The sequence below is a fragment of the Delphinapterus leucas genome, chromosome X (assembly GCF_059928025.1).
Source record: "Delphinapterus leucas isolate spDelLeu-1000000601 "Yukka" chromosome X, BTC_Dleu_Yukka2, whole genome shotgun sequence".
Classification (NCBI taxonomy): domain Eukaryota; kingdom Metazoa; phylum Chordata; class Mammalia; order Artiodactyla; family Monodontidae; genus Delphinapterus; species Delphinapterus leucas.
Window position 1 is genome coordinate 2,525,383 of NC_143150.1, and position 26,954 is coordinate 2,552,336.

At 57.9% G+C, this 26,954-nt stretch overlaps 2 protein-coding genes across 9 annotated transcripts; both read left to right on the forward strand.

The window, feature by feature from the left end:
• The first annotated feature begins 869 nt into the window (after nucleotides 1-869).
• HAUS7 (HAUS augmin like complex subunit 7) lies at nucleotides 870-18,839 on the forward strand. 8 transcript variants are annotated; one of them, XM_089903983.1, is made up of 12 exons: nucleotides 874-989; nucleotides 1,932-2,047; nucleotides 6,069-6,136; nucleotides 6,213-6,405; nucleotides 7,182-7,312; nucleotides 8,607-8,668; nucleotides 11,688-11,779; nucleotides 12,199-12,357; nucleotides 12,472-12,568; nucleotides 13,015-13,239; nucleotides 14,183-14,297; nucleotides 18,650-18,839. In XM_089903983.1, exons 1-12 carry the CDS (start codon nucleotides 891-893, stop codon nucleotides 18,718-18,720), a joined length of 1,428 nt encoding a protein of 475 aa, XP_089760109.1. In that variant the 5' UTR covers nucleotides 874-890; the 3' UTR covers nucleotides 18,721-18,839. The 8 variants fall into 8 exon arrangements, with proteins under 8 accessions (XP_022421624.2, XP_089760109.1, XP_089760113.1 ...); XM_089903987.1 differs by having other exon boundaries at nucleotides 13,111-13,239; XM_089903984.1 differs by having other exon boundaries at nucleotides 6,216-6,405.
• Nucleotides 18,840-18,993: 154 nt separating this feature from the next.
• Nucleotides 18,994-22,428, forward strand: TREX2 (three prime repair exonuclease 2). The gene is given in 4 exon segments (XM_030760997.2): nucleotides 18,994-20,609; nucleotides 21,157-21,603; nucleotides 21,605-21,732; nucleotides 21,735-22,428. Coding segments are annotated over 3 exon segments (651 nt in total). The 5' UTR covers nucleotides 18,994-20,609; nucleotides 21,157-21,214; the 3' UTR covers nucleotides 21,869-22,428.
• The last annotated feature ends 4,526 nt before the right edge of the window (nucleotides 22,429-26,954 follow it).

A 26,954-nucleotide genomic window follows, 5' to 3' on the forward strand; every position in this document is an offset into this window, starting at 1 on the left:
CACCCTCCAGCTCCTTCCTACCTCATCTGATCGGCAGGTCCGGGGGATGGGGGCATTCACTGAGCTGGGGGTTTTGGAGGTGTGTGGGGAGGACAGGCTGACAAATGTCATTTCGGACTCATTGAGTTTGAGGGACATGAGAGGTGCAAAGACATTTGTAAGTGGACAGGGCAGGAAGGAGGCACAGAACCTTCCAGAAGGTCGAAGACAGACTGGAGGAAGGGTAGGTGGAAGGGGCAGGGCCCAGCAGAATAATAGTGAACATGTACATAGTGTTTTTTGCATGCCAGGTATTGTTCTAGGTATTTTATAGGAATTATTACCTCATTCCATCCTCATAGCAACCCAAGGAGGTAAGTGGTTTCATTACCCACATTAGGTGAGGGTAAGGAGGCACAGAGAGGTTAGGTAACCCGCCCAAAGTCACACAGCTGGGGCCGGATTCGAACCCATGAAACCTCCCTCTGACTACAGTTGTCAGTGTGGGAAAACGGAGACAGAGCCCCGCGCTGGGAGATGGGGCGCTCAAGTCCCAGTTCTGTCCGGTCACCCAGGCCCCGCTTCGTCCTCCCGCGGAGAAACCGACTAGGGTAGGAGCGCCCTCTCCTGGAAGGCGCTCTCCCGGCCGAGTCCTCCGCCCCGGCCGCGGGCGGGAGGGTGGCGGGAGAGCGGGCTACTGAGCGCCAGCCCCAGCTCCGTCCCCTTCCTTGAGGTCAGCCTCCTGGGCGGAGCCGCGGCCCAGGGGAAAGGCGCAGTGGGGGAGGGGTGGGCCGCTCCCGGCCCCGGTGAAGGCGGGTGGGCGGGAGGAGCACCGGCTGGCGCTTGATTGGCAGCTGGGCCGGCCAGTCAGCCCGGGGCGTGGGGGCGGGGCGCGGCTCCGAGCGCGAAACATGGCCTTGCTGGGTGCTGGCGGCGGCTGCGGAGGCTACGAGGAGGAGGGGGACGACAGCATGTTCGAGGCGGCCGTGGAGGTCTTCGCGAAGCTGAAGGTGCTGCGGGGCCGAGAAGCCGCCCCGGGGCGGCTGGGGCCGGGCGGCGGGGCGGGCAGGGCCTGCTGCGGAAGTCGGCGGCGCCGGGCGCGCCGCCCCAGTCGCCGCTGCAGGCTGCGCCCTGTGTCCTGCTGCGGGGGAAGGCTGGTGGGGCGTCCTTCTCGGCTCCTTGGGCGGCCCCAGGCCTTCATTCTGGTACTGCCTGGTACTTCAGGCAGGCGCCTTGCGCCTACCGCACCTGAGCTTCTGTCGCTGCAAGACCCGGCCGGGCGCGCGGAGTGAGTGCAGGGGCGGGCGGCGGGGATCGGGGGCCACAGGCCCGGCACTCGAGGAGCTCGCGGGGTCCGGGGGAGACAGATGGGCGGGGTCCATGCCTCCCCCTCCGAGTCAGCGGCCAGTGCCCGTGACAGCGGTGGTGAGGAGGCCCGCCCCGCGAGGTCAGGCAGCGGTCCCGGGGCCGCTACCCGCGCGCCCCTCCCCTCTCCCACCCCGTCCCGGCTCTCCCCTCATCCCCTCTCCTCTTCCCCCCGCCCCGCGACACCTCCCTCCCGTCCGCGATCGGCCCCGTCGGCCCTTTCCCTCCCCTTTCCCTTTGCTCCCCCAGCCTGGAGCCGGGATCGGAATCTCTCCGAAGCCCCTAGTTGCTACCACGTCAAACTACCCCTTGCGCTCCGAGGGGGCGTCCGTAAAAGAGGGGGAGTGGCGGACGGCCGGAGCCGCGGACGAGGGGGACTGAACTCTGGGCGCGATCGACAGCGCTGCCAGTGTGCCGGGCGCGCCCGGCGGGGGTGGTGGGGTGTGTGTGACCCGCCTGGTGGGTGCTGGGCGGCCGGGAACGTGCGTGAACGGAGGTGCGCTGAGAGCCTGACTGCAGATGTGCGTTTCAGCCCTTCGCTGATGTTGGCTTTCTAAAGCTTCCTGGCTTTCCCTTTCCTTGCTTAGGACCTCAGCTGCCCCTTCCTCCAGGGTCTTTATATCACAGAACCAAAGACCATTCAGGAACTGCTGTGTAGCCCCTCGAAGTACCGCTTGGAAATCCTGGAGTGGATGTATGCACGGTAACAGCCTGGTTTCTTCCTCCCCCAGCCCTGGGGTACACGGGCACCACTCAACCCGCTGGGGGGAAGATGGGGTTTGTTCTTTGTCTGAGAAGCTGTCCTCCATCCCCCGTCACTGTGAGGGCAGCTGTTTAGATAAGAGGTGAAGCCGTGCTCAGATCTGGGAAGAAAGTGCCCCGCGAAGTGCTTCAGCTCCTGTTTGCCGCCTCACAGAAGCTGAGCTTGGCTTCTGAGCGTTTTTTCTTGCCGTAACTACTAGTTTCAGAGCTGGCAGGGACCTGGGAAATGATGTACTTCAGTCCTTTCATTTTCAGACTGGGAAGCTGAGGGTCAGGCTGGAGTCGGGAACTGTCTCAGGTCTTGCCACCGAGGAGTGGCAGGCAGGGCCAAGACCCCATTTCCAAGTCCTTTGGGTCAAGGTGCAGCTGGGTGTGTGTGCCTGGCACCGTGCAAGGGAAGCAAAGCCTGCCCAGGCGTCTGCATGTCACACATACTCCTATACAGCCTTCAAAGACCCAGCTCACACGTCCTGTCTCCTTTTAAGAAGTCTCCAGTTCCCAGGGCAAAACGTATTCCTCCTTCCTCGGGACACCCACAGCCTTTTGAGTGCACCCCTGCCAGAGCCCTCAGCCTGTTGGCTGGGTCTTGGCCTGCTGTCCTGTCTGGCTCTCCAGAGCACTGGGAGCTGCTGGAGGGCAGGCACCAGGTGGGACCCCCACCCCCGCCATCAGCCCCAGGTCGCAGTGCAGCGTTAAACATATGTAAGACATGCTCCAGGCTGTGGGGTGACAAGTAGGTGCACAGACACATGCTTACCGGGGTTCCATTCCAGGTGCCTCAGACACGGATGGGTGTCCTCAAGGACCTGGGACTTTAGTGGCCACAGAGGCTCAGGCACTGATCCCAGTGTTGGGCGCACCTCTGCAGTCTTGAGTGCTGTGGACCTTGGCAGGGAGGAGGTGGCATTTGATCTGGGAGGGAACGAGACATGGTGGGCACTCGTTTCCACAGGAGCAGGGAGTCAAGGTGTGGGAGGGAGAGCCGGGCGGCAGTGGCCTGAATGGCAGCCCAGGGCAGCTCATGTGGAGCCTTCCAAGCCACGTGAAGGCCTTTGAACTTTACGCTCTGGGCAGGACAGGCACGGGACCAGGGGAGTGACATACTGAAATTGGCATTTTTGGCAGGGTGACTTGGGAGTCCTGTGGTGGATGGATTTGGAGGGGAGAGGCTGGAGGCAGGGAGACCAATAACGGAGGCTGCTGCAAGAGCCCTGGGAAAAGATGGCAGGAGCCTGGCTTGGAATGGCAATGGCTCTCATGACAGGCACTGTTGGCCCTGGAGGTACCAGCGCCTGGTCCAGGGACCTGGGAGGAGAGATAGTAGTGGGGATGGCCTGGGCTAGCTCGGGGGTCTTGAACACGCTTCCAGGAGGAGGGAGGCCAGAGTCAGGTCTTAGAGAGGCTCTCGTGGGAGGCAGCCCAGAGTTGCCTGGCCCATGTGGAAGCTGGGGACTGGGTCCCTCTGCTGGCCATAGGGGGCATGGGTGAGAGCCTCTGGCTGCAGTCCTCAGGTGCTTTCAGTGCTTTTTTAAATACAAGAAACAGAATCCTTTTAAGAAGCAACCAGGGAATGTCCGGTTGCTTTTTTTGATTCCCAAGCCGGCAGAAGTGCCGTAGGCCTTTCGGTGGCCAGAGGATTGCACAGTCCGGTTTCTCCCAGTTTCCTGCTGGCTTCTTTGCACGTGGCTTCACCACTTCAGCCTCCTTTAGGGCCACCTATTCACCCCTGTCTGGGCGGAACCTGGAAACTGCACGCGGCATTGGCTGGGGGGCTGGGCATGGTGGCTCTTGGGGTCCTCTATGCCAAGCTGGCCCTCAGCACAGGCGGGGCAGAGCCGTGGGGCCCCTAGATTGCTGAGGTTAAGGCTCCCGAAGAGCTGTACTTGCGTTCAAGGCTTTGAGCACCGTTAGTTTCTGCCCTGCTCCCTGCTGCTTCAGGAAAATCAACTCTAATGAAAGCCCTTTCTGAGTGAGGTCACTCAGCCTGATGGATCACTGAGCGCTCTCTGCTCTCTGGTGCTCTGTGAGTGGGAAGGTTGCCTAGCAACCAGGCCCAGGGCCAGCCTCCTAGCTTTTCACACAGCGGGGGCTCCTCCTCCCGCCCTTACTCGCCCAGCCCTCTTTGGCAGAAAGGGTGGCTGCCCCGCCCCCTCTTCCCTGCAGTCCTGCAAGGGAGGGGTGGGGGGCGGCTGGTGCCTCAGGTCGGGTCAGGGTGGCTCCACTAGCTTCCAGGGCCCCAGCGTAGTTGGGGCAGGCGTGACCTGGGATGCAGGCGTTTGGAGGCATGGGAAGGAACAGGGAAGACAGGGAAGGAACAGTGAGCCTTTTCCACCGAACACCGACCCTGCCCTCTCCCACCATGACAAGTGAGTCAGCAGGTCCCTGGGGCTGAGGCTTGGTCCCCCGTACTGCCATAGCAGGGCGGGGTCCTGGCCCCAGTCATCCTGGGGCTCCCTGGCAAGCAGCTGGAGCGAAGTTCCCATGGCCTCGGTGCTGTGCCAGGCGTGGAGCTTGGGGCTGGGGACGCGGCGCTCAGACTGCACCCCTCTCATGGAAGAGACCCAGTGGGAGGCCTGTGCTGTGTGTCACTTGTGACGCCTGCCAGTGTATTGCACCCCTTACTGCCTTTGGATGTGCTCTGTGTCTGGAAATGGTCTTGCTCGTCAGCTTGGCATCTTAAGGCAAGATGCTTATAGGTGGCCACCGTCCCGTTTACCTGTGTGGTATCATCAAGGCTGGGGCTCCACCAAGCCAAGGGGGACAGCTGGGATTGCTGTTTCCCCACCTGGGAGGCTGGGACTGTGACCCCAGAGCCCACGCTAGGAGCCCTCGAATGGCTCAAAGCTGTGACCTGGGGTAGCATCATCTCCTGTTAACTTATGTTAGTTTAGAAACATCCCCTCTGTTGAGAGAGCTAAGCATGGGCATTTACTAATGGCAGATTATTCTGTGACATGGGGCTGTGGTCATCCATTCGTTAATGCCCACTGGCCACCATTTCAGTGCTGGCTGCCATGTTAGGGCCTAGAAACACAGAACAGAAAGTCAGCTCCTGGCCTCGGTGAGCCTGAAGTCTGGGCGGTCAGAGCGCAGTGGAAAGACAGCTCCCAGGCCCCGCAGTGATGGAAGGATGCCAAGCTGGCTGCAGGCATGTCCAGCCCGCCCCTGGCTTCCCTGGGGCGGTGATGTCAGCCGTGGGCTTCATGGGATGAGTTGGAGCCAACTCGGTGTGCTTGGCTTGGGCGGGAAGAAAGCGCTGCAGGCGGAGAAGGGCAGACACACACATAGAGGTGCGAGAGGGGGCCCAAGCCAGGCCTGCAAGGACGCCAGAGCAGGGAAGGCCGTTTCGGACATCCTCCAAATAGACCTGCGCCATGATTTCAAGAAAAGCCAGCCCCCGGGTTCCTCCTGATAAAGAGCTCAGTGCTCTGAGGAACTCAGTGTTTTCTCTTGGGCAGTCATTTCACGTCTTTTATTGTGAGATTTTTTTTTTTTTTTTTTTTTTTTTTTTTTTTTTTTGCGGTACGCGGGCCTCTCACTGCTGTGGCCCCTCCCGTTGCGGAGCGCAGGCTCCGGACGCGCAGGCTCAGCGGCCATGGCTCACGGGCCCAGCCGCTCCGCGGCACGTGGGATCGTCCCGGACCGGGGCACGAACCCGCGTCCCCTTCATCGGCAGGCGGACTCTCAACCACTGCGCCACCAGGGAAGCCTTATTGTGAGAATTTTAATTTCGGTATTCACATTCACATTTCTGAGGTAAGCGTTCAGAAATATTTTGGTTTTTTGTTTCTCTGATAATTTACGGAGTTGAGATCACATAAGATTATCCATTTTAAAGTGAGTGTTCCAGTGGTATTTAGCACCTAGGCACAAAGATTCGCTTTTGAGAGCATGTGTAAGGAGGGGTATGAGGGGCCCCTGCAGCCCACTCAGGCCTGACTGGCTTTGCTCTTTCCCTGCAGGGTCTGTCCCTCCTGGCAAGACAGGTTCAGCTCACCTAAGGGGGCCTCAGCCGAGGTGAAGATCCAAGGTGGGTCTCCACTGTGGGAGTCTCGTGTTGAATGGCGGATTCGGGGCCATTCTCACCTGGTGCACGGCCTCCTTAGCAGGTCGCGAATTTCCCATTGGACTGGTGGTTTCTCCTGCATGGTGCGCACTCCGTGGATATTACCAGAGCCTGCTAGGACCCACCCTGCCTTGCACACGTGAAGGAGACCCTGCCAGCCCATCCACGGAGGTGCCGGGGGCAGAGACAGCCATTCTTGCTGACGCCACCAGCGGTCCGTCCACGTTGCACTGGTGTGTGTGTGCACGCGACACGAGGCGTTCCTGGGAGCACGCTGGGCAGCTCTCTGTGGGTCTGTGGGGCCTTATCTTGGAACCGCTTCTTTTTGATCGTTTTTTGGCAGAAACTGTCCTTAACCCAGCAATGAACATTAGGTAAAGGGGAGTGCATTGCAGTCCTCAAGATGGTGGCTGGCTCTTCGCCCACACAACAGTGTTTCCAAAGGTCCATCCTTCCAGGGGCCTGTGTTCCCTCCCCCCACCAGCTCCAGGGTGGGTTAGCTGGACCCCAGATTCCTGACCCGTGCCGCTGCTGGCACTGCCAAATTAGTTATCTGGGGACAGTTGTCCCCGAGGCTGCAGTGGGCCAGAAGAACAGGGGTTGTGTCTTGGAGCCTGCGGGGCTGGCCCGGGGGCCGGCCTGGGCTGCACAGAGGCGCTGCCCTTCTCCCCAGCACTGTCATGTCCAGCACTTTCCTCCTGATGGGACCGTGTCGAGGCCGGGCGAGCCTGGTCATCAGGCCACACCTGAATCCTCTAACACACATGCACACACAGGTGCCAGCCCTGGCCCTTTCCGTTCCCAGTCTCAGTTTCCTCTTCTGTAAAGTGTGGGTGCTCAGCCTTGCCCACCCCGTGGGAGTGCGCTGAGTGGCAGAGCAGGTGGTAGACATGAGTGCTTGTGAAAGAGTATAATTGGGAGAAACCGGGACAGGTAGGGGGATTAGAAGCCACAAATTCACGTGACAGGTGTTTATGGAGCACCCACTGTGCACCCGGCACTGTTTTAGGTGCTGGCGGTGCAGCAGTGAATCGTGCTGCTCTCACGGAGCTCACTTGCTAGCTGGGAGAGACAGCTATGCACAGAAGGCGGCCAAATTCTCAGTGCATCAGATGGTGAGAAGCGCCGTAAACAAGCCAGGTGAAGGCAAGGTGGTGCTCGGGTGGGTTGGGAGGAGGGTGGAGCTGTTGACACAAGGTGGCTGGGGAAGGCCTTTGTTTAAAAAAACAGAGCCATGCAGGAAGGGAGGAAGGGAGCCAGGCAGGTATCAGGAAGGTTAGCGTTCAGGGCAGGAGAACAGCAAGCGCAAGGGGCCTGAGGTAGGCTTGTGTGTGGCTGGCAGCTTGGATGTAGAGTGTAGAGTGAGGACAAGGGGTGGGATGAGGTCAGAGGGGCCGCGGGGCCAGATCAGGCCAGGCCTTGTGGGCCGCGGAAGGATGTTGGCCTTTATTCTGAGGAGGGCTGCAGCCTGCCTTTGGGTCTAACAGGGCACGAGTCTGGCCACGATGAGACTCGGATGTGGGCTAAGTGAGAGGGGGCCAGGGCGTACGCAACGATTTGGGGTGAAGGGATGTGGGCTGAGCGCATGTGCTGGGGGTATAACTGGCATTTGTACCGTGTCTCCAGGATGACTGATGCTTTCACATGGATGCTCTGCTTGCTTCTAGCACCAAACCTTCCAAAGCAGATGTGTGTCCTGCCACTGAGGCATATGAGGGTGGGAGCTGTGAGGGTAAGGGCATTGCTGCAGGGCTGGGGGGAGGGGGTATGGAGCTAGCATTGACCCCAGGCTTTCTGGCTCCAAGTTCTGGCCTTTCTTCGTATACCAGATGGTTACTCAGAAAATGCCCAGGGCTCCCTGGAAGACGTGGCCGAGCATTCCTTGCACCATGCAGGGACTCAGTTTCCCAATCTGTGAGATGAAAGGGTTGCCATCTCCTAGGGTTGCCAGCAAAATGAAGGGACATGCTGGCATGAAAGGTGTGCAGGAGATTGACAAATGTGAGATGGTTCCTTTTGCTTTGGCTTGGCGAGGTCTCTGAAACGGTGACACACAGCATGTTTGGAAGGCTCCCTGGCCTCTGTGGGCTCCTCAGGCAGCCGGCTGGCTTCTGCTAGAAGCAAGAGTTCCCTGTATGGGAGAGCATTGAGTGCAACCTCTTATTTCAGGTGAGGAAACTGGCCCCCAGAAAAGGGCAGTGACTGGGCGTAGGTCACACAGCAAGAGGCAGTCCTGGCACCTGGCGTGTCCTCCACCTGCATCCTTGTATACCTGGGTCTTGCAGGCCCAACCCGGCCTCATGGGCGCTGGGCCTGCTGACGCTACCGCAGGAGCACCCTTACCAGGGAAGCACTCGGCACCCTGCATGGGTGTGTGGTGTCCTTGCCTGTTTGGGTGGGTGTCTGTGGTAACTGGGTCCTTGTGTTCCAACAGAGATGGTGAAACTGGGCCATGAGCTGATGCTGTGTGGGCTGGATGACCACGAGCTCCTGAAGGTAACAGAAGGCCCTCTGTCCCCATGGGCCGGGGGCCTCGGTGACGCTGGGGTGGGCATGGGAGGGCTTTCTTCCCTCAGGCCCAGGAGCTAGCACCCACAGTCCCCGCTCCTTAGCCCCCTGGGGCAGGAACCCATAGGATTCCTTTGGGTAGACCCCAGCCATCCCTAGGGCCGAGAGGGGAGGGTGGCTGAGGAGGCCGAGAAGGATCTTTGGCTTGTGATGACCGAAGGGGCAGAGAGCACATCCTGTCCTTGGTGGATGACTTCATACACACCGACACCGTGGTAAGTACTTTACGTGCCAGTAACTGTCACACCCACACTGGCAGGAGGTACTTGTCTTAGCCCCATCTCATGGGGAAGGTGACAGACAAGTCTCTCAAGGTTACCCAGTGACAGAGCCTGGCCTCAAACCCAGGCTTCTGGCTCCTGAGCCCTTGCACTTTCCCCCATGTGCTGCCCACCCGTGGGCTTCCATGCAGAGGCAGGCCTAATCCACCCCCATAGCAGTCAAAGAAACCCTGCCACCTACCCTTAAAATTTAAAAAGGACATTTGAAAGAATTATTTTCGCATTTTGGCTATTATAAGCAACGCTGTGACTGACTGTTCTTTATACGTTTTTGACAGAAGACGTGTTTTCAGTTCTCTTGGGTATATAGCTAGGAGTGGAATTGTTTTAACTTTTTGAGGAGCCGCCATTTTACAATTGTTTACATCCTCACCAGCAATGTGCGAGGGTTCCAGTTTCTCCGCATCCTCACCAGCACTTGTTCTTGTCCATCTTTTTGACACCAGCCATCCTGGTGGGTGTGAAGGGTTAGCGTTTCCCTGATGACTAATGATGTTGAACATCTTCTCATGTGCTTATTAGCCATTTATATATCTTTTGGAGAAAAGTCTCTATTCGCTTCCGTTGCCCGCTTTTTAATTGGGTTATTTGTCTTTTTATTATTGAGTTGTAAGAATTCTTTATATATCCTGGATATAAGTCACATCAAATATTTGACTTACAAATATTTTCTCCCATTCTGTGGATTGTCTTTTCACTTTCTCGATGTGTCCTTTGGAGCACAAAGGTTTTTAGCATTTGCTGAAATCCAGTTTATCTAGTTTTCTTTGTCGCTTGTGCTTTTGGTTTCATATATAAGACTCTATTGCCAAATCCAGCCATTAAGATTGACACCTGTGTTTTCTTCTAAGAGTTTTATAGTCTTAGCTCTTATATTTAGGTCTTGGACCCATTTTGAGTTAGTTTTATGTGTGGTGTAAGGTATGCATCCAACTTCATTCTTCTGCATGTGGCTATCCAGTTTTCCCAGCACCATTGAAAAGACCTTGGCATCCTTGTGGAAAATCAGTTAACGTAAAAGTGAGGGTTTATTTCTGGATTCTCTATTCTATTCCATTGGTTTATATGTCTGTCCTTATGCCAGTACCACACTGCCTTGATTACTGTAGCTTTGTAGGAAATTGTGACATGTGAATCCTCCAACTTTGCTCTTTTTTAAGGTTGTTTTGGCTGTTAGGGGTCCCTTGAATTTGCATATGAACTTTAGAGTCAGCTTGTCAATTTGTGCAAAAAATCCAGTGGGGATTTTGATGAAGATTGTGTTGAATCTGTGATAACTTTGGCAAGTATTACCATCAACCATATTAACTCTTTCTATCCTTGAGCATGGGCTGTGTTTCCACGTGTTTAGGTTTTCTTTAGTTTTTCTTAGAGATGTTTTGTAGCTTTCAGTGTACAGGCTGTGAGGGGCACTTACCCTTTCCTGGGCTTGGGGGGGGGTCTCCTGGAGCCGGGTCTGTTGAGGAGGGGACGGCACGCAACCCTGGCCACCGGTCAAGGCTTTGTGAGATCCTGAGTGGCACTTGGTCTCATATTTCGGCCCAGGATTTCCTCTTGTCTAGACAGTGTTCCACCTCCCACCTCCTATTCCCAGGCTGCCCCTCAGGTGTATCATTCAGGCTCAGTGCTGTTTGGCCAGGCTGGGAGAATGAGTCAACAAGAGGTAGTGATGAGCAGCTAGTGGCAGGCCGAGGGCAAGGAGATGGAGACGCCAGAAGCTTCCGGAGGCACTGGTCCTGTCAACGTGGCTACACAGCCTAGAGCCAGGCAGCCGCAGCCATGAGACTCGTGAACGGGGAACTGAGCTGCAAACGTGATAGCAGAATGTGGCCCTGTCCCCAGATCTGCTCCCCACACAGGGCTGCCCGGCCTGAGATGCCACCAGGAGCCTCTCAGCCCTCTCCCTCTCAGCCCACTTTATTTATTTATTTATTTTAAACATCTTTATTGGAGTATAATTGCTTTACAATGGTGTGTCAGTTTCTGCTGTATAACAAAGTGAATCAGGTATACGTATACATATATCCCCACATCTCCTCCCTCTTGCGTCTCCCTCCCACCCTCCCCCTCCCACCCCTCTAGGTGGTCACAGAGCACCGAGCTCTCAGCCCACTTTAAATGCAGGTGCTTCTTGGAGGGCTTTATACTGAGTCACCGGTGATGCTGGCTGAGCGCATCATTCTGGTGCGTTCCCCAGAATAGCGGTGTGTCAGGGCAGGCCAGCGAGGAGCTCGAGCGGAAAGCCGGGCCCAACTTACCTCCCAGCATCCTTGCTTATGCAGGGCTCTAGGGAGCAGGCTGGGCCCCTCAGGTTGTATTTACATCATGGGGATCAGCCGTGAGCCTCCTCCCCTTTCTGGAAGGAGGAAGGAGTTGAGCTCCTGGCCGGACAGCTCCCTGCCGGGAGTCCCAGCCGCCTTTGGGGTAGGGGGCTGAGTCAGCTGCCACTTGGGAAGCCTGGCTGTAAGGCCTGGCTGCTTGCCGCCCCTTGGGGACGAGCTCTTGTTCCCCGCAAGGAGTGGGTTCGGCGCAGGCCACAGCCATGGCCTGTCTTGCTGTGCCAGGGGCCCCAGGCCAGTCCACGACGCTGCTGGGTAGGGGCCAGCTGCGGGCTGGGGGCACGTGGCATGCCTGGCCAGTGAGTGCATGTGGCCTTTCCTGCCCAGGGCCGGGCCTGTGCCCAGAAGCAGCTGCGCTTCATGGACCAGCTGCTGGACGTGGTCCGGAGCCTGACTGTTGGAGGCTCCAGCTGTCGCAGGTAAAGGCTCGGGACGGGCCCTCCCTGGAACGGCCGGTGGGCGCCCTTGGTCCTCCGTCTGGAGCTGGAGGGGCTAGGGGCCCAGCCCCGGGCACAGCTCCGGCTGGGGCTCCGCTCCCCGCTCCCGTAGAGGCGGCTGCTCCCTGGCCCAGGAGCTGTGGGCCGCAAGCCTAGGCAGGAAGCCCCACCCCCACCCCGGGGTGCCACCCGAGGTGCCAGGCTGTCGGCATGAAGGTGTGGTGCGGGCCTCGGAGAACACGGGCTGACCCCGGCGGAGGGTGGGCACCCGCGGTGTCTCCGCACGTGGGTGGGCTCTCGGAGACTGGAGGAGATGCCTTCTCCTGGCTTCTCTGCCTGGTCTCATCTGGCCTCTTGGGTCTCTGGCCGGTGATGGCGTGGCCCTGGGGCTGCCTTTGCAGTGTGAAAGAGCACTTCGAGGACACCAGGGAGAAGAATGAGGCGCTGCTGGGGGAGTTCTTCTTGAGCCCCCACCTGCAGATGCTCCTGAGCCCCGAGTGTGATGCGTGGCCCCTGGGTGTGCAGCCACTTCTCGACAAGCAGAGCAATGCCTGGCAGAGGTACACGCCCCGCTCGGTCTGTTACCTGGGACAGAGCCTTCTGTGCGTGGCCCACAGGTGCCCCAGTGCCCGTGATGGCACAGGGCAGAAGTGTCCCCCCTTCTCTCCCTGCAGGGCCAGCCCCTCCATCGAGTCAGGGGACGACAAGGTGGCAGAGCTGGCCCGGCAGCTGCAGGAGAGTGCCTCGAAGCTGCAGTCGCTCAGGGTGGAGGTGAGGCGCCGGCCGTAGGGGCGCAGGGGCCCCACTACGTGTCCTAAGGCGAGGCACGTCGCCCACCCCAGCCTCAGACACCCCGTCTTTACGATGAGTGTGTCGGGAGGCCTAAGCGAGGTGGTGGGTGCCCACCAGTTTCTAGAATGTGATGGGTACTCAGGCTCCGTGAAGGCAGGAGTGGGGAGGCTCTTTGAGGAGTGGACAGGACCGTCCTCGGGTGGGCTTCCGGCGTGTGGCCCTCCCCGCAGCCCTGGACCCAGCCTCATTACTGAGGTCGCGAGGAGGATGTTGAGGCCCATGCAGGCCTCTGGTCTTCTGTCTGTCTCCCAGTTTGGGGAAGCATGGAGTGGGCGGCAGACCCCGCCTCACAAAGTGGGTTAGGGACCTGGTGCCCCGTGACAGGCAGGGCAGCCTCAAGGGACCCTCCGCCTCTGGCTTTGCAGTGCTTTGCGCAGCACAAGCAAGGAGCCGCTGTGGGTGGGGCCGACGCCAGCACCCTAGACCAGAAGCTGCGCCTGGTCATCTCTGACTTCCGGCAGCTCATCGTGGCTTTCCTGCAAGTCTATGACGATGAGCTGGGAGACTGCTGCCAGCGCCCAGGCCCCAACCTCCGCCCGTGCGGCCCCATCATCCAGGCCGTGTACCAGACTCTGACCTCATGCAGCCAAGTAAGCATCACCCTCACCCCTCCCTCTCCCTCCCAGGCGCCACCCTAGCCCCCAGTGAGGGACCTGAGGGCTTGGACAGGCTTGGACTCCCTGCGAGTGGGTGGCGGGTTGGGGCAGGCACTTCTCACGGTGCCATGGAGGGGAGTGCCAACTGAGCCGAGACCCCGGGTGCACGGCCTGCACTGGGTCCTAGCTGAATGTGGGAGACCCTCGTCCCGGCTCCAGCTTCCGTCCCTGTATTGGCCTCACTCTGTCTTCACGAAACACCCAAATGTATCACAGCCTGTTCGTTCTTGTGTGGCCAAGAACTATGCCAGACAGATAGACAGATGTTTGCCTGTCTGTGCCCTTGACCCGGCTCAGACAGATGAGGAAAAGTGGCCTCACGCTGCTGCGCTGACTGCATCAGCATTGACTCAGATCCCCAGAGGCTGGCCTGGAGTGCGAGGCTTGGTTACGATGGCGAGCACGGTTACCATGCGTGGAACTCTGACATGTGCTCAGGGCTTCCATGACGCTGGCCTTGGTTTTTTAACAAAAAAGCTCCTAGACTTCCAAACCTCTGACCAGCTTGTCCTTTGCAGTTCTACCAACAGGCTGAGTTAGGGCACAGTCCTCTCCCGTCAGAAATGCCCTTTTACTTTGGGACAGTGTTTTTCCCACCGTGACCCTGGCTTTGCGTGGCCTCAGTGTGGGATGGGGTCCGTGATAGTGTGGCGTCCCCGCTGGGCCAGGGGGGAGGGAGTTAGGCTGGGGAGCTCTGATGGGTGACTCTCCAGCTGGGAGACCTGCCCTCACCCTGGCCTGGTGGGTGGACGCACATGTTTGGCGTCAACCTGGGTGGGAAGCAGGAGACACCTTCTGTGGGCCAGACCACCAGCATTCAAGCCCACAAGTCCCCTCCCTCCCTCCCTCCCTCCCTTCCTTCCTCCCTCCCTCCCAGCTGTTGAAAGCGGTCGTGGAGGTCACTGACACCTCGGTGAAAGCCGTGCGGATGGCGAAGCAGCAGCAGGGCAAGCAGATCTGTTGGGGCAGCAACAATTCTGTGATGAGTCTAGGTATGTGGTCACCACTTTTCTGTGGCTGTGGCCACCCGTCTGGTGGGCAGGGACAGGGCCTTCACGGTGCACCTCGGCTTAGTGCCTGCCTCCTTCTGTGCTTGACCCGCATTTGGGGACTGGCCCCTCACTTCTCTTCTTCTTTTTCCAATGCTTAAGGTTTTTCTTCCCTTGAAAACTCTTCTGACGGATTATAAAATAAAAACATTAATTGTAGGAAATTGGGATAACGTAAAGACGTGCAGAGGTAAACTAAAAACATTGCGTAATGTGGTGGCCCAGAGATGGTCGGTGTTAATATTTTGGTCTGTTTCCCTCTATTCCGTTTCCTCTCGTCATCTTTTATTTCTTTGTGTAAGGTGAGTAGAATTACAACATGTGTACACTATTGTATCCTTTCCCTTGGATCTCATTTTAAGCGTTTTCCCGTGTTCTTGAAGTCACATTTTAAATCATCAGACACGTCCTTTCAGGCATTTGCTGTAATTTACTTAACATTTTCTACTGCTGACCCTGTAGGTCATTTTTAGTTTTATACCGTTTCACATGATGCTGTCGCAGGATTTACAATAGTGACAAATGGAAACAATCCAAGGTTTTACCCTTGGGTAATGCGTGAGTAAATTCTGGTATATGAATATGGTGGGACGGTATTTGTTGTTTCAAAACTCGATTACAGTGACATGAGCAAATGTGTATCGTGTAATGCTAAAAGGAAAATGCAGGTTAAAAATGAAACATACAGGGGCTTCCCTGGTGGCGCAGCGGTTGGGAGTCCGCCTGCCGATGCAGGGGACACGGGTTCGTGCCCCGGTCCGGGAGGATCCCACGTGCCGCGGAGCGGCTGGGCCCGTGAGCCGTGGCCGTTGAGCCTGCGCGTCCGGAGCCTGTGCTCCGCAACGGGAGAGGCCGCAACAGTGAGAGGCCCGCGTACCGCAAAAAAAAAACACACACAAAAAAGAAATATACAGTATGATTTCACTTATCTAAAGGGAAAAAAATGTAGAAGAATCCCTTCTAGGAGTTCAGCTAGAACATGGACGCTGGTTTGCTCTGTGTTGGAATCAGAGGTGTTTTAGTTCGTTTAGTCTTTCTTTATCCTGCTCTGCAGCCTTCACATATTCCCCAGTGAACATGTATTACACAGAGAATTTCTCCTCTGATTGTCAATGTTTAAAAGAGGTCGCAGTGAACATGTTTTCGACATTTGCGCTTCCATCCCGAGGCGGGGTTCCCGCTGTCTTGTCGGTGAGGCCAGCGGTCTCCATCTTACTGATCCTCGTCAGCGCTGGCTTTGAACCTTCCAACCTTTCTGCTGTTGGATAGGGGCAAAGTTGTATCTGAATTTATAATATATATATGTTGTTCTTTTGTGATAAGAAAAATGGCCTTTTCTCTCTCTGAGTCTTAGAGAGAGAAAAGTGAAAAGTTGGATATTTCCCCTTCAATCCAGTTCCAATGACTTTAAAGCCAGTACTTGTGTAACCACAACCCCGGCTAAGAAATGGAACATGCCTCGCACACTAGAGACTCCCACCACCTCTGCCTGCCCGCGGCCAAGCGCTGTCCCCGCCCGCTGAGAATTCTCTCCCTGCGCGCCCACCGCCCACGTGGGGGTGTGTGATCTGCTGACATTCCTCGGTTCGTAGCTGAGGCCCTTGCACAGTCCCCTCTCTCTCCCGTTCTCCGACCTCTCTTGCCCTTTGGCTTTTGGCGGTCTGATAATAGTGTGTCTTGGTGCGGGTCGCTTTGCGTTTCTCTCATTTGGAGGTTTTTGAGCTCCTTGGGTATATGTAGCTTCGTGTTTCTCATCCACGCTCGGCCAGGTGGCTGACGACTCTTCCTTCCTCCGCACTTCTTGTTGCTCCCACCCTCTTAGAGGCCGAGCAGAGGCACCGGCTCAGGGCCGCCTCAGGTCTCTCCTGGGTGCCCGCACAACCCCGGGCGTGCGCGTGGCCTTCTAGATTCCCAGGACTGTCAGAGCTCTGCAGAGCCCTCGTGGGCACCTCCTTTCCCATCCTCTCCTTCTGCGCCTTCTGGTTGGTCTACTGTTTGCCCCAACTCTTATCCACCGCCTTGGGGGGCTGTCTGCGTGAATTCGCGGGCCTTCTCGCCGCTCTTGGCCTCGTGCACGCACTCACCACATGTATACCTGGGCACCCAGGAGTGTCTCTTTCTGACTGAACTGCAGCAGAAGCCTCCATGTAAACATCCATCCTAACATTTATCCTCATCGCCGCTGTTGCTGTGAGTCTCACCCCTGTGTGTGTAGTCGTTAGAACTGTGCTTGCAGCCCATGCTCTCGTTAGTACATTAGTGACCACGAGTGCTCTCCACGGCGTGCCACCTGCCCCGTGCTCACAGGACAGCGGCAGCCTTCGCCTTTCCCATCTAAGCCGCGTGAACCCCTCCGCTTCCCCCCTGTGTTGTGCCTGCAGAGAAGTGTCTGCTTGCCATGGAATCCAGAGAGTCTAGAGTGCAAGCGCTGCACCAAAGGGGGGAGCGCCCTTTCCCGTTCAGCCCTCCAGCCCAGCAGTGGTCAGTGTCGCTTCCTCGTGTTGTCTGAGACTCGTTCTTGGGCTATAGACACAGCAGAGAAATGACCCCTGGCAACTCCACACCAGGGGCCAGTTGGAAGGGCCTTGGCGTTTCCCTTGTGTCTACCTGAGAGAGTAAGGGCCTTGGTCTCTGCGGCCTCGGGCCCGCCACTGTGGGAGGTCCGTGTGTCTGTGCTACTTCACCTCCCCGTATAAGAAGCTAGGCCACCGATCTGGGTGCCAGTAGCCAGGCTATGTTGGTCGCACGTCCCCACACCTGAAGTGAGGGGCTTGAGTGAGGGGACTGGGTGCGCCTACAGGGCTGGCGCCCAGAGCCGTGGCCTCGAGTTTGTGGGCAGGGCCTTGGCGATGTGGGTGGGCAGCTCGTCCCATCGTCATTCACCCGTCACCGGCTCAACTGGGCGGACCCAAAGCCCCTTCTGCCTCCCAGGCCATCAAAATATCAATGCATTTTGAAAACAAACAGATTTCTGGAAGCAGCAAAATCCATGGAGGCAATTCGATGGATGCAATGGGGGGAAAAAGCTGCAACCAAGAGGACAGCCCCACGGCTGTGTGGCCGGCAGTCCCAGGGAGGGGACAGTGGCAGGTGGGCTGGAAGCAGAGGGCGTAAGCAGAGCAGGTCCGTACAGATTGGCGCTCCCAGGGAGACTAGCCTGCTCTTCTGTGAGGAAAATGATTGACACGCATGGCAAGCTCGGGCTCCTGACACGGCTGGTGGCCAGGTGAAAGCCACCTCTTTCTGGCCTCTGAGGGCCTCCTCTCCCCAGCCTGGACCAACACCACGGAAGGGAGAAGAAAGACCTGGAAAAGTAGGCCTCATGGGTCATTCAGATAACAGAACTTTCCAACCAAGTTGAATTAACATAGTATCTTGTCCAAACATACCTAGGAAACTAGGAAGAACCAACAAGGAGAAGCGCAAGCAGGCAGCCTTAGGAGTTAAGAATGGGGCGGATAAACAAAACGAGGACAAAGAAAAGCAGCACAGAGGCCTGATGCGGAGAAGGGAAGGAAGGAGGAGGGCGGAGGTCGCAGAGCTGAGGGCTGAGTACAGAGCAGGTGGACCCCGAAGACGCATCCCCAGGCCTAGTCTCCTGCAATCTGGAGTAGCAGGGACACAGCAGCAGGGCCCAGGCTTCCAGAGACAACACGACCCAGCCAAGCCCTGAGCCAAGAGAAGGCAAGGCAGGACGAGGGCCCGGAACAAAGGAGAGACGTGTGAGCTGAGGACGCGCCCGGCGTCGGGGGAGCCCCAGGAGCGGAGCGGGGCTGGGGCGTCTAGAGGTTGGGAAAACCTGAGGATTTAGTAAAGGCAAATGACACCCCCAAATCCTATCTGCGGAGAGACGTGACCGTCCCCAGAGGGAGTGTCGATGGTGAGTAGGGAGGGTGGCTGAGGCCCACCGCATGATTCCTGACTTCAGAGTCGCCCTTGGGGTGGGCGCGACCAAATGCCAGTTGCCGACATTGCCGTGTGGGAGGGCAGAGGACGGGTGTGCACCGGTTGCTGGTCTGACTAAAATCCACACAGCATCAAAATCAGAACAGCCCCTTGCTCCTGGGCTCCGGGGACAGGGGTGGGCAGGGACGTGGCCAAGCTAGTGGACCCCGGCCTGGGGCTCGGCTTGGCGCCCACGGGGGCTTCCAGCCGTGCTCACCGGGCCCTGGCTCCCTTCACGGCTCCTGGCTCGGGGGTGGGGGTGGCGGGTGGGGCCTGGGACCTGAGGAAGGCCAGTGGAGAGACGGGCTGGGAAGTGCTGGACTGACTTTGCTGTTTTCTTTTCTCTGCAGCCATCAGAATGGGAGGGGTAACCTGGAAATACAAGGTCTTCAACGATGGCCTGCCCAATGGCCTGCAGTAGCCTGGGAGCAGGGCGCTCTGCCCCGACGAGCCAGGCAGCGGCGAGCCCACGTGCTCCCGGGGCTGCCCTCCACGTGCTCCGTACCTTCAGCGATTGGGGGGGAGGGCGTGACGAGGGCCCGGAGGTGGGGCGGGGCGGTGTGAGCTGGGGACGAAAGAAAGCTCAGGTTCTAAGAAGTTGCCTCCAGCCTACTTTTTTTTTTTTTAAAACATCTTTCTTGAAGTATAATTGCTTTGCGGTGGTGTGTTAGTTCTTGTTGTATCACGAAGTGAATCCTGCCCTCGTCTGTGCGGCCTGGGCTGCTTAGTTGTCTGCCCCATCCTGCCCGTCCCACGAACCACCGCCACTGCCTGTTAAGCTTGGTGATGCCTCGTCACGACCTCTGGCTGAATGCCGCCAGAGCTCCCCGCCCGGCCCCCCGCCCTGTTCCGCTGCCTCCCCTGGGGCCGGCCTTGGGGATGCCCCGTGAGGTCTCCTTGCTGCCCCACGGCCTGGCCGCTGGCGCCTGCTGCGTCTGGGTCGCGGCCAGTGGAGCGTGTGCTTCCTCCTCCTTCCTCCCCAGGTCACCCGGCACTGGCCTGGGGGATTTTTGCCGGTGGCCTGATTGGTTGGCCAGGAAGCTGTTTTCTGTATCTCCCGTGAGCAGGGCGCCGTTCACAGCCACCTCCCTCCCTTCAAGCGCGGGAGCCGGCACCACTGGTGGGGCCCCGCCTCCCTGAGCCCAGCGTCAGGCGGAAGGCCGTGGGGGAGGGGCGTCCCTCGGGCCGCTTGGTCGCCGCCTCGCTTGCGCCCACACTGTCCTGCCCCTGCATCTGCGCCTTCGTTTCCCCAAGGCCCCTGTGGCTGCTGCAGACGAGGAGGCTCCAGGGGCTGGGCGCCGGGCCCCCTCCCACCTGGGCTGCCAGAGCCCCCGGGCCTGGTCCCCTGCCTGCCTGGAGCATACCCTAGATGGCTGCCGTGGGAGGTGGGAGGACGTGCGGGCCCCTGGGCACCACAGTCCAGGTTCACTGACAGCTTTACAGACCAGGGGACTCTGGAGGACCTGCGGCAGGAGACTGGGCCTGTGAGCGCCCACTGCCAAGTGCTGGCATGTCTTGCCCTGGGAGGAGGTCCCGGGGATGAGGTCACCCGCTTCCTGGATCACAGAGGGCCGTCTCATTCCCCTCCTGTTCTGACTGTGCCCTTCACCCTTGCCTGAGCCATTGGGGCTGGGAAGGCCCCGGAGCCTGGGGTCTGGGTGGCTCCGGGCTGCCCCCACCCCCGCTCTCACAGGGCTCGGTGGAGGGCTGCTCCCACCTGCCTCGCTTCCCTTGTTCCTTCCCTGGCAGCCTCTGCTAAAGGCTCCTGAGAAGTTCTGGGTCATTATGTCCGAGAAACAGATACCATCTCCCATTCCTGGTGGAAGATGAGCCACAACAAGGCCTGTCCTTACAGCTCACTTCAGCTTCACGAGGGGCAACTGGCTCACTGGTGACTGGGGGAGCTGTGCCTTGGAGATGCCCCCGTGGGAGATGCCCCAGCCTGGGGCTGGGTGTTGAACCTAAGTCACACTGGGAGGCAGGGTTGAGCGGAGGGCTCGGGCTTCCTCCTCGCGCCTGTGACAACACGTTCCTTTGGCCTGCACTGCGCTGCTCGCTCATCGTTGGGACCCCGCCTGCGGCCCAGGAGCTGGATTTCCGATCTGTAAACACGGGGCATGTGTCCCAGCGGCTGTGGGCGAGCGAGGGGGCTGCGAGCTGGCAGCACAGGTCCTGCAGCCTCAGGCCTCCTGGTTGCCCGACAGGCAGCTGGGGGGAGGGGGGCGCGGCCACAGATTAAAGGCAGCTCGGAGCAGCCTGTGTGGAGACGGGTGCCCAACAGCCCAGGAAGCCAAGCAGTGCCCGCTCCCGGTAAGCCAGCATGGCAGCTGCTGGCGGCCCGGAGACAGGCGGGGGGCCGGGTTGGGGCCAGCACCCGCGTGCCAGGGCACAGGCCAAGCCAGGGAGGCTGGGGATCACCGTGAGGGCTTTCTCAGGTGCCCTCTTGTGTGCGTCCCGGCAGCCGACCCCAGGGGTGTGTACCTGGGGTGCTGTGCTGAGGCTCCTGGCCGCTGTGTGTCAGTGACCATCTTGGGCTGCATCTCCCCAAGTCCCCAGTGACATGGACCTGGCATAGTCTTCCTGTCCGTATACTGGGCCGGGGTCTGGGCACATCAGGCCTTCCTTATGCTGTTTACTAGGTGGTAGAAGTGGGGATGGTCGGGGAGGGACTGAAGGACACAATGGATGGGGTGACAAGCCCCCTAGGACACCTCATCCTGGACAGAAGTAACAGGGCCTGGTCTCTGGGTCCCAGCTTGGGAAGTGGCAGGAAGTGAACCCAGAAGGGTTGGAACCTTGGCCATGGGCACGGCTGTGGGTGGCCAACTCCAGGCATCCCCATCTCTTTGGCCCTCAGGTTTTGTGCCTCTTGTTTGGGCAGCTGTAGGCTTCACTGTCCCTGTGAAAACATCACCATGTCCAAGGGACCCCAGGCTGAGACCTTCGTCTTCTTGGACCTGGAAGCCACCGGGCTCCCCAGTGTGGACCCCAAGATCGCCGAGATCTCCCTGTTTGCCGTCCACCGCTCCTCGCTGGAGAACCCCAAGCGCGGTGAGTCTGACGCCCCGGTGCTGCCCCAGGTCCCGGACGAGCTCACGCTCTGCATGAGCCCGGAGCGCCCGTTCACTGCCAAGGCCAGCGAGATCACCGGCCTGAGCAGCGAGGGCCTGGCCAGGTGCCCGAAGGCCGGCTTTGACGGCGCTGTGGTGCAGACACCTCAGGCCTTCCTGAGCTGCCAGGAGGGCCCCTTGTGCCTCGTGGCGCACAACGGCTTCGATTATGACTTCCCCCTGCTGTGCACGGAGCTGCCTGGGTACTCTGCTGGCGCCGCAGGGCCTGGACCATGCCCACAGCCATGGCACTCGGGCCCAGGGCGGCAAGGGTTACAGCCTGGGCAGCCTCTTCCGCGGCTACGTCCAGGCGGAGCCGAGGGCCACGTGCACACCCGGCTCATGGTTTTTCTGCACCGCGCCGCCGAGCTGCTCGCCTGGGCTGACGAGCATGCCCTTAGCTGGGCCCGTGTCGAGCCCATGTACGTGCCACCCGACGGCCCGAGTCTCAAGGCCTGAGCCAGGGGCTCGGTAACGCTGCTGTCCAGGGTGACGAGGCGCACTCCCTGCAGCAGGGCAGTGCCAGCCTCCGCCGTTCAGCCGGGCCGTGTGGCCTGGAGCTGGACCCGGGCCAGTGCCTTGCTGCCCGTCCTGGCGGGCCTGTGCGCCTGCCAGGCTTTCCCCTGGCCCTGGCCTAACCTGCCCCTCAGCCCTAGAGCCTTCTCCCGGCCCCTCCCCCGGCCCGTGCCCCGGTGGAGGTTGCTGCCGCTGGCGCCCACCCTCCACCTCGTCTTTCAATAAACATTGACAACCGCTCACCAGCTGGCTTTCGCTTGCTCTCCTCCCTACACCCTGCCCGGAGTGGGCCAAGAGGGAGCCAGGCCAGGGGCACGAGCAGAGCACCCCAGGGCTGCCCCCTTGTGGCCTATCTCTGTGGTGAGCCTGGTCGGGGAGCCGTCGGCGTTCGCAGCCTGGTCCAAGGGGCCGACAGGCTGGGGCTGTGGACCTCAAGCCACGGGCCTCTGCCCTGGCTGGTCTCCTACTGTGCCATCGATGATCACCCCTTCCCTGCCTTGTCACCCCAGAGACCTAAGAAATCAGCGAGCAGGACCTAAGGGACATCTGTGTGGCCCGAATCTGTGTCGAGGAGACAGAGGGAAGAGGGAGCTGCAGCCCCGGCCTCCGGGGGCAAAGCCCCACTCCTTCCTTTCCTGGAGACCCTGTCCCAGCTCTGCGAGTGGCAGCGGGTGAAATGATACGGTAGGTCTGGGGGGAGGGCGGAGGTGCTGGGGAAGGGCCTGAAAGGCACACGTCAAGCATGAGGGGTGGGTACCACGGGGGCTCCAGGCTGCCCCGCGCTCCAGGTGACCCAGAGCGTGTAGGAGAGGTGGCTGGCTGGCGCATTGAGGGCGACAGCTTGGAAGGAGCCCGTTCTGGGCCCCGTGTGCCTTGTGGCACAGCCCAAGGAGGGCCGCGAGGCTGCTCTGTGCGAGGTCAGCTTCTCGGCAGCCGCCTCAGCTGGGGAGCCGGCTAACCTGCCTCTGGGGCCCCACCTGTGTCACCAAAGGATGGGGCAAGGCAGGGGCGGGCTGTCCAGGACGCAGAGAGCAGGTGAGAAGGGGCGGGGGTGGGGTGGGACAGCCAAGACCAGGAGTGACTCACACGAGCAAAGCCTTGAGCTTTGAGCCAGCCGGGCTGTTTGGGAACACTGAGTGGGTCAGAATGACTAGAGCCGCTGCAGTGTGGCCAGGACACAGGCTGGCAGGGGTGGGGCGGCTACGCCATAAGGGAAAGAGCCACAGGGAACAGTTTGGGAGTGTGGTTTGTGCACTGCCCCCTGCCCCAGGAGAGCACCCACCCGGGAGAGGGCCAGGGCGGGGCCTTGGTCCAGGAGCCTGTGGCAGGTGGAACCAAGAGAGAGGGGCACCGTGAGGGTGCAGGCGGCCAGGGCCCCTCAGATCCCCTGGTGCCCGGGCAGGGCCCGCTTCCTTTATCTGACCTGGCAGGCTCCCGGCCACCGACTCAATGAGCGGTTGAGGCCAAGAGGGCCTCTCCAGGCCCGAGTGGGCGGGTCGAAGGCCTGATCTGTGGCCACTGCCGCTGTGGTCTCGGGTTTCGTGCCCTCTCACCTTTTGAGGGCCCAGGTGCTACTCCTTCACCAGTCCCCGCTCTCCTGGCCTCAGGTGCCCTCCCCAAGCCCGTGCTCGGACTGGCCAGGCCAAGCCGTGTGCCTTCTGCGCCGAGAAGACAGGCTGGGACCTGCCCCCCTGCTGTCTGAAAGCTGTGATGTGCTGATACATGGTGACAAGTAAACGTAAGCCTATTTATGTGTGTGTGCATGCGTGCGCACGCGTGTGTGGGGTGTATTTATTTCTCTGTCTCTATACACATGTGCACAGATACATCCAGACGTATGTAAGTTTATTATAAACTGTACTGACATAAAGGATGCAAGCACACAGTCTACAAATAAAATCTACAATTTATATAAAATATACAATAAAATATACGATACACTGTTTCTAAATTGCATATGGCCAGTTGAGTCTCACCGAAGCCCCTTCAGTTGACTTGACAAACTGTTGTATTTGTACCTGACCCACGGTTGCAACTGATGGCTGAGTGAGGTTCCCACATGAACACTGGTTGGTATTTTCACTGATCTTACTAAGACAAAACTGAAACAACAAAGGTGTGTGTCAGAACCTCGCATGTTCCTTGGTGACATGAGCAAAATCTCTGCCGAACTGGATAGTAGTTTTTGATATTGGAAGTTTTTCCTTTTTTCTTTTCTTTCTTTCTTTCTTTTCTTTTCTTTTTTTTTTTTTTTGCTATTCACAATGTAGTTACTACAGACTCAAGTCTACACAATCAACTGAACAATAACAGATGAAGCCCTGGTTTGTAGGCTGTGCTGATTCCTGTGGGGTAGATACTCCCACCAGGCCACGTTCAGGCTACTCATGTGACATCATTGAACATGTGGTTGAGAAGAGATTCTGGGTGACGCACTGTGACATGGGTACGAGGGGGGAAATAAGACATGATGAATTTTGAGTTTCTCCTTGGTTTTTTAATACAATTTAAATGAAAGGTTATACAATTTAATTTTTAATCATGGCGGTGTTTAACAATCAACTCTCAAAATTCCCGAACTTTTAACATCTATTGGAATGGCTAAAATACAAAAGACTGGCCATACTGAGTGCTGGTGGGGATGGGAGACGGGACAGACCCTTAAAAGATGTTAAACATGCACCTACCATAATGACCCAATGATTCCACTCCTGGGTATTTATTTACCCAAGAGAAATGAATTCATGCGTCCACACAAAGACTCGTACACCTCTGCTCATGGCAGCTCTAGTCATCGCCACCTTGGGTCCCTGGGCCGGTGAATGGGGGGAGGGACCTCATGTATCCACGCCGCCGAACGTGGCTGTGCAGTAGACTGAGCTCTTGAGACCCAGCGCTTTGAGGGGACTCACAGTGACTACGCTGCACGTCAGGGCCAGACCCAAAGAGTCAACTCCGCTGCTCCAGCTCGCCCTGGCCGGCCACGTGCCCCTCGTCAAGAAGCGTCACTGGCTCACAAGCCACATCCGTGTCTGCCAGTGGGGACGAAGCTGTGATCAGAAGCATACCTGATTGAAAACAGAACTATCCAGGCAGAGGGACAAGGTGACGAGGACAGAATCTGGACCAGGCCATGCAGAAGCCTGGAGCAGCAGCCCGGAGACGTGTTTCCTCGGGGAGCCGCAGGCCGTGAGGCACCGTGCGCGCAGGACTTCAGCTTGTATCTTTATGAATCCCATCTGTGTATCTTCTTTTGGGTCACTTTTGGTTCTTTTTTTCCTAATTTCTTAAGAGAAACACTAACCTCCTTTGTCAGCTTCCATCTTGAATAACTAAGGCACTCAAAGGCTGCAGTTCTGCCCTGAATGAGATTTTCCTGCGTCCCATAGGTTTGCCATTAAATGTTCCTCTTTGCTTTGCATTAGGAGATGCTTTCTAATTTCAGTTTTCATTTCCTCACCCATCTACTGCTTGCATAGTAGAGTTTGTCTTAATTTCCAAGTTGTTGAGACTTTGTGGTCATTTTTATTGTGTATTTCTAATTGTTTTGGATAATGGTCTGAGGGTGTGTTGCTTAAGGTTTTTTGGGGGGGGCTTCATTAGTTTTCTAGGGCAGTTGTAACTAAGTACCACAAATAGGAAAGAAATTTCCCTTTTTTATAAAGGCCCAGTCCTATTGGATTAGGGTCCACCTTACCTCTTCTGTACTTGACCACCTCTGAATCCTGGTCTGCAAAGAAGGTCACATGCTGAGGTCTTGAAAAACAGGGCCAGTAGGACATCTATAGATGTGCGTGTGTGTGTGTGCGTGTGCGTGTGTATGCGCGTGTGTGTGTATGGAATCAGCTTATGCACTTGTGGTCCGAAGGCCACCTGGAGGCAGAATCCCTTCCTCTTTTGTCATAAGGCCTTCAGCTGACTGCACGCAGCCCGCCCACATTACAGAGAGCGATCTGCTTTGTTCAAAGTCTACTGATTTCCCTGTTAATCTCACCTAAAAAAATCCCTTCACAGTGACGTCTAGACGGATGTTTGACTGAACACTGAGAACCGTAGCCTAGCCAGCTTGACACAGAAACCCTCCAGCACAATGACCTCATCCGCGGAGATGGACCCGCACACTTTGCAAAGTGACCGCCCTCCACTGATTCCTTTATCTCCTCTTCTTTCCTGAGGCCTCCGTCCTGTGTGGTGTGCTAGACAGTTTCTGCACCCTCACTCTCTTTTCCCTGCTGGGTGAGTGGCTGTGGCTGGGAACAGGACCCACTGGCTGCAGCGCCCCTGACCTGCACATGTCTCCAGATTCCAGCTTCCAAGTCGTTAACTTGAGATGGCTGGGTTTTGTGATTAGCAGTAATCTTTTGATGTTTGACTGCATGTTTTTTGTTTGTTTGTTTTTTAAAGCAAAACTTCCTGTATATCGTGGCTCCTCCTTTACCTCTTTGGAACAGTTCCTCAGAGCTCTCTGAAGGCCTGTCTCCCGGGCTACAGTCCTCAGTAATGCCCACAAATAAAACATAATTCTCAACTTTTAGGTTGTGGGTTTTTTGTTTTGTTTTTTTTTCAGTCGACAATCCATTTCTGCTGTGGCTGGTTCCTTCTGTTCGGAAGCTTCTAAGAGGTTCTTGTTTTCCTGGGATTTCAGGAATGTTCGCTTGGCAATGCCTGCGCCTCAGGCACCCACTCTGGTTCGGAGCTTGGTGAGCCCACCCACTGTGTAGACGAGGGGTGAGCTGTGACAGTCACCACGGTCCCAGAGAGGCCAGGAGGGGAGGGCGGGGTCCCGCACCTCCGTGGGCCCAGCTCTGCCTGGCGTCGGTCCTTGCCCCAGACCTCAGATCCACATCCTCCCACTTAGGCCCCCTCCCCGTGGACCCTGCCCACCCAGAGTCCTCTCCACGAAAGCGGAAAAGAAAGCAAACAGCTTCACTACTGAATAAGCATTAAACTCAACTGCCTGCCATGCCCATCTCAGGCCGCCGCTCATGAGATCGCAAGGCCAGAAGGAAACCTCAGCCTTTTATCCAGC

What these genes read in the sequence shown, in the direction of transcription:
- HAUS7 (XM_089903983.1), top strand. Translation starts at nt 891, where the DNA reads ATGGCCTTGCTGGGTGCTGGCGGCGGCTGCGGAGGCTACGAGGAGGAG. An exon ending in GGTCCGTCCACGTTGCACTG is followed by an intron (nt 6,406 to 7,181) that starts GTGTGTGTGTGC and finishes GCACTGTTTTAG; the next exon opens with GTGCTGGCGGTGCAGCAGTG. An exon ending in CAGAGCAATGCCTGGCAGAG is followed by an intron (nt 12,358 to 12,471) that starts GTACACGCCCCG and finishes CTCTCCCTGCAG; the next exon opens with GGCCAGCCCCTCCATCGAGT.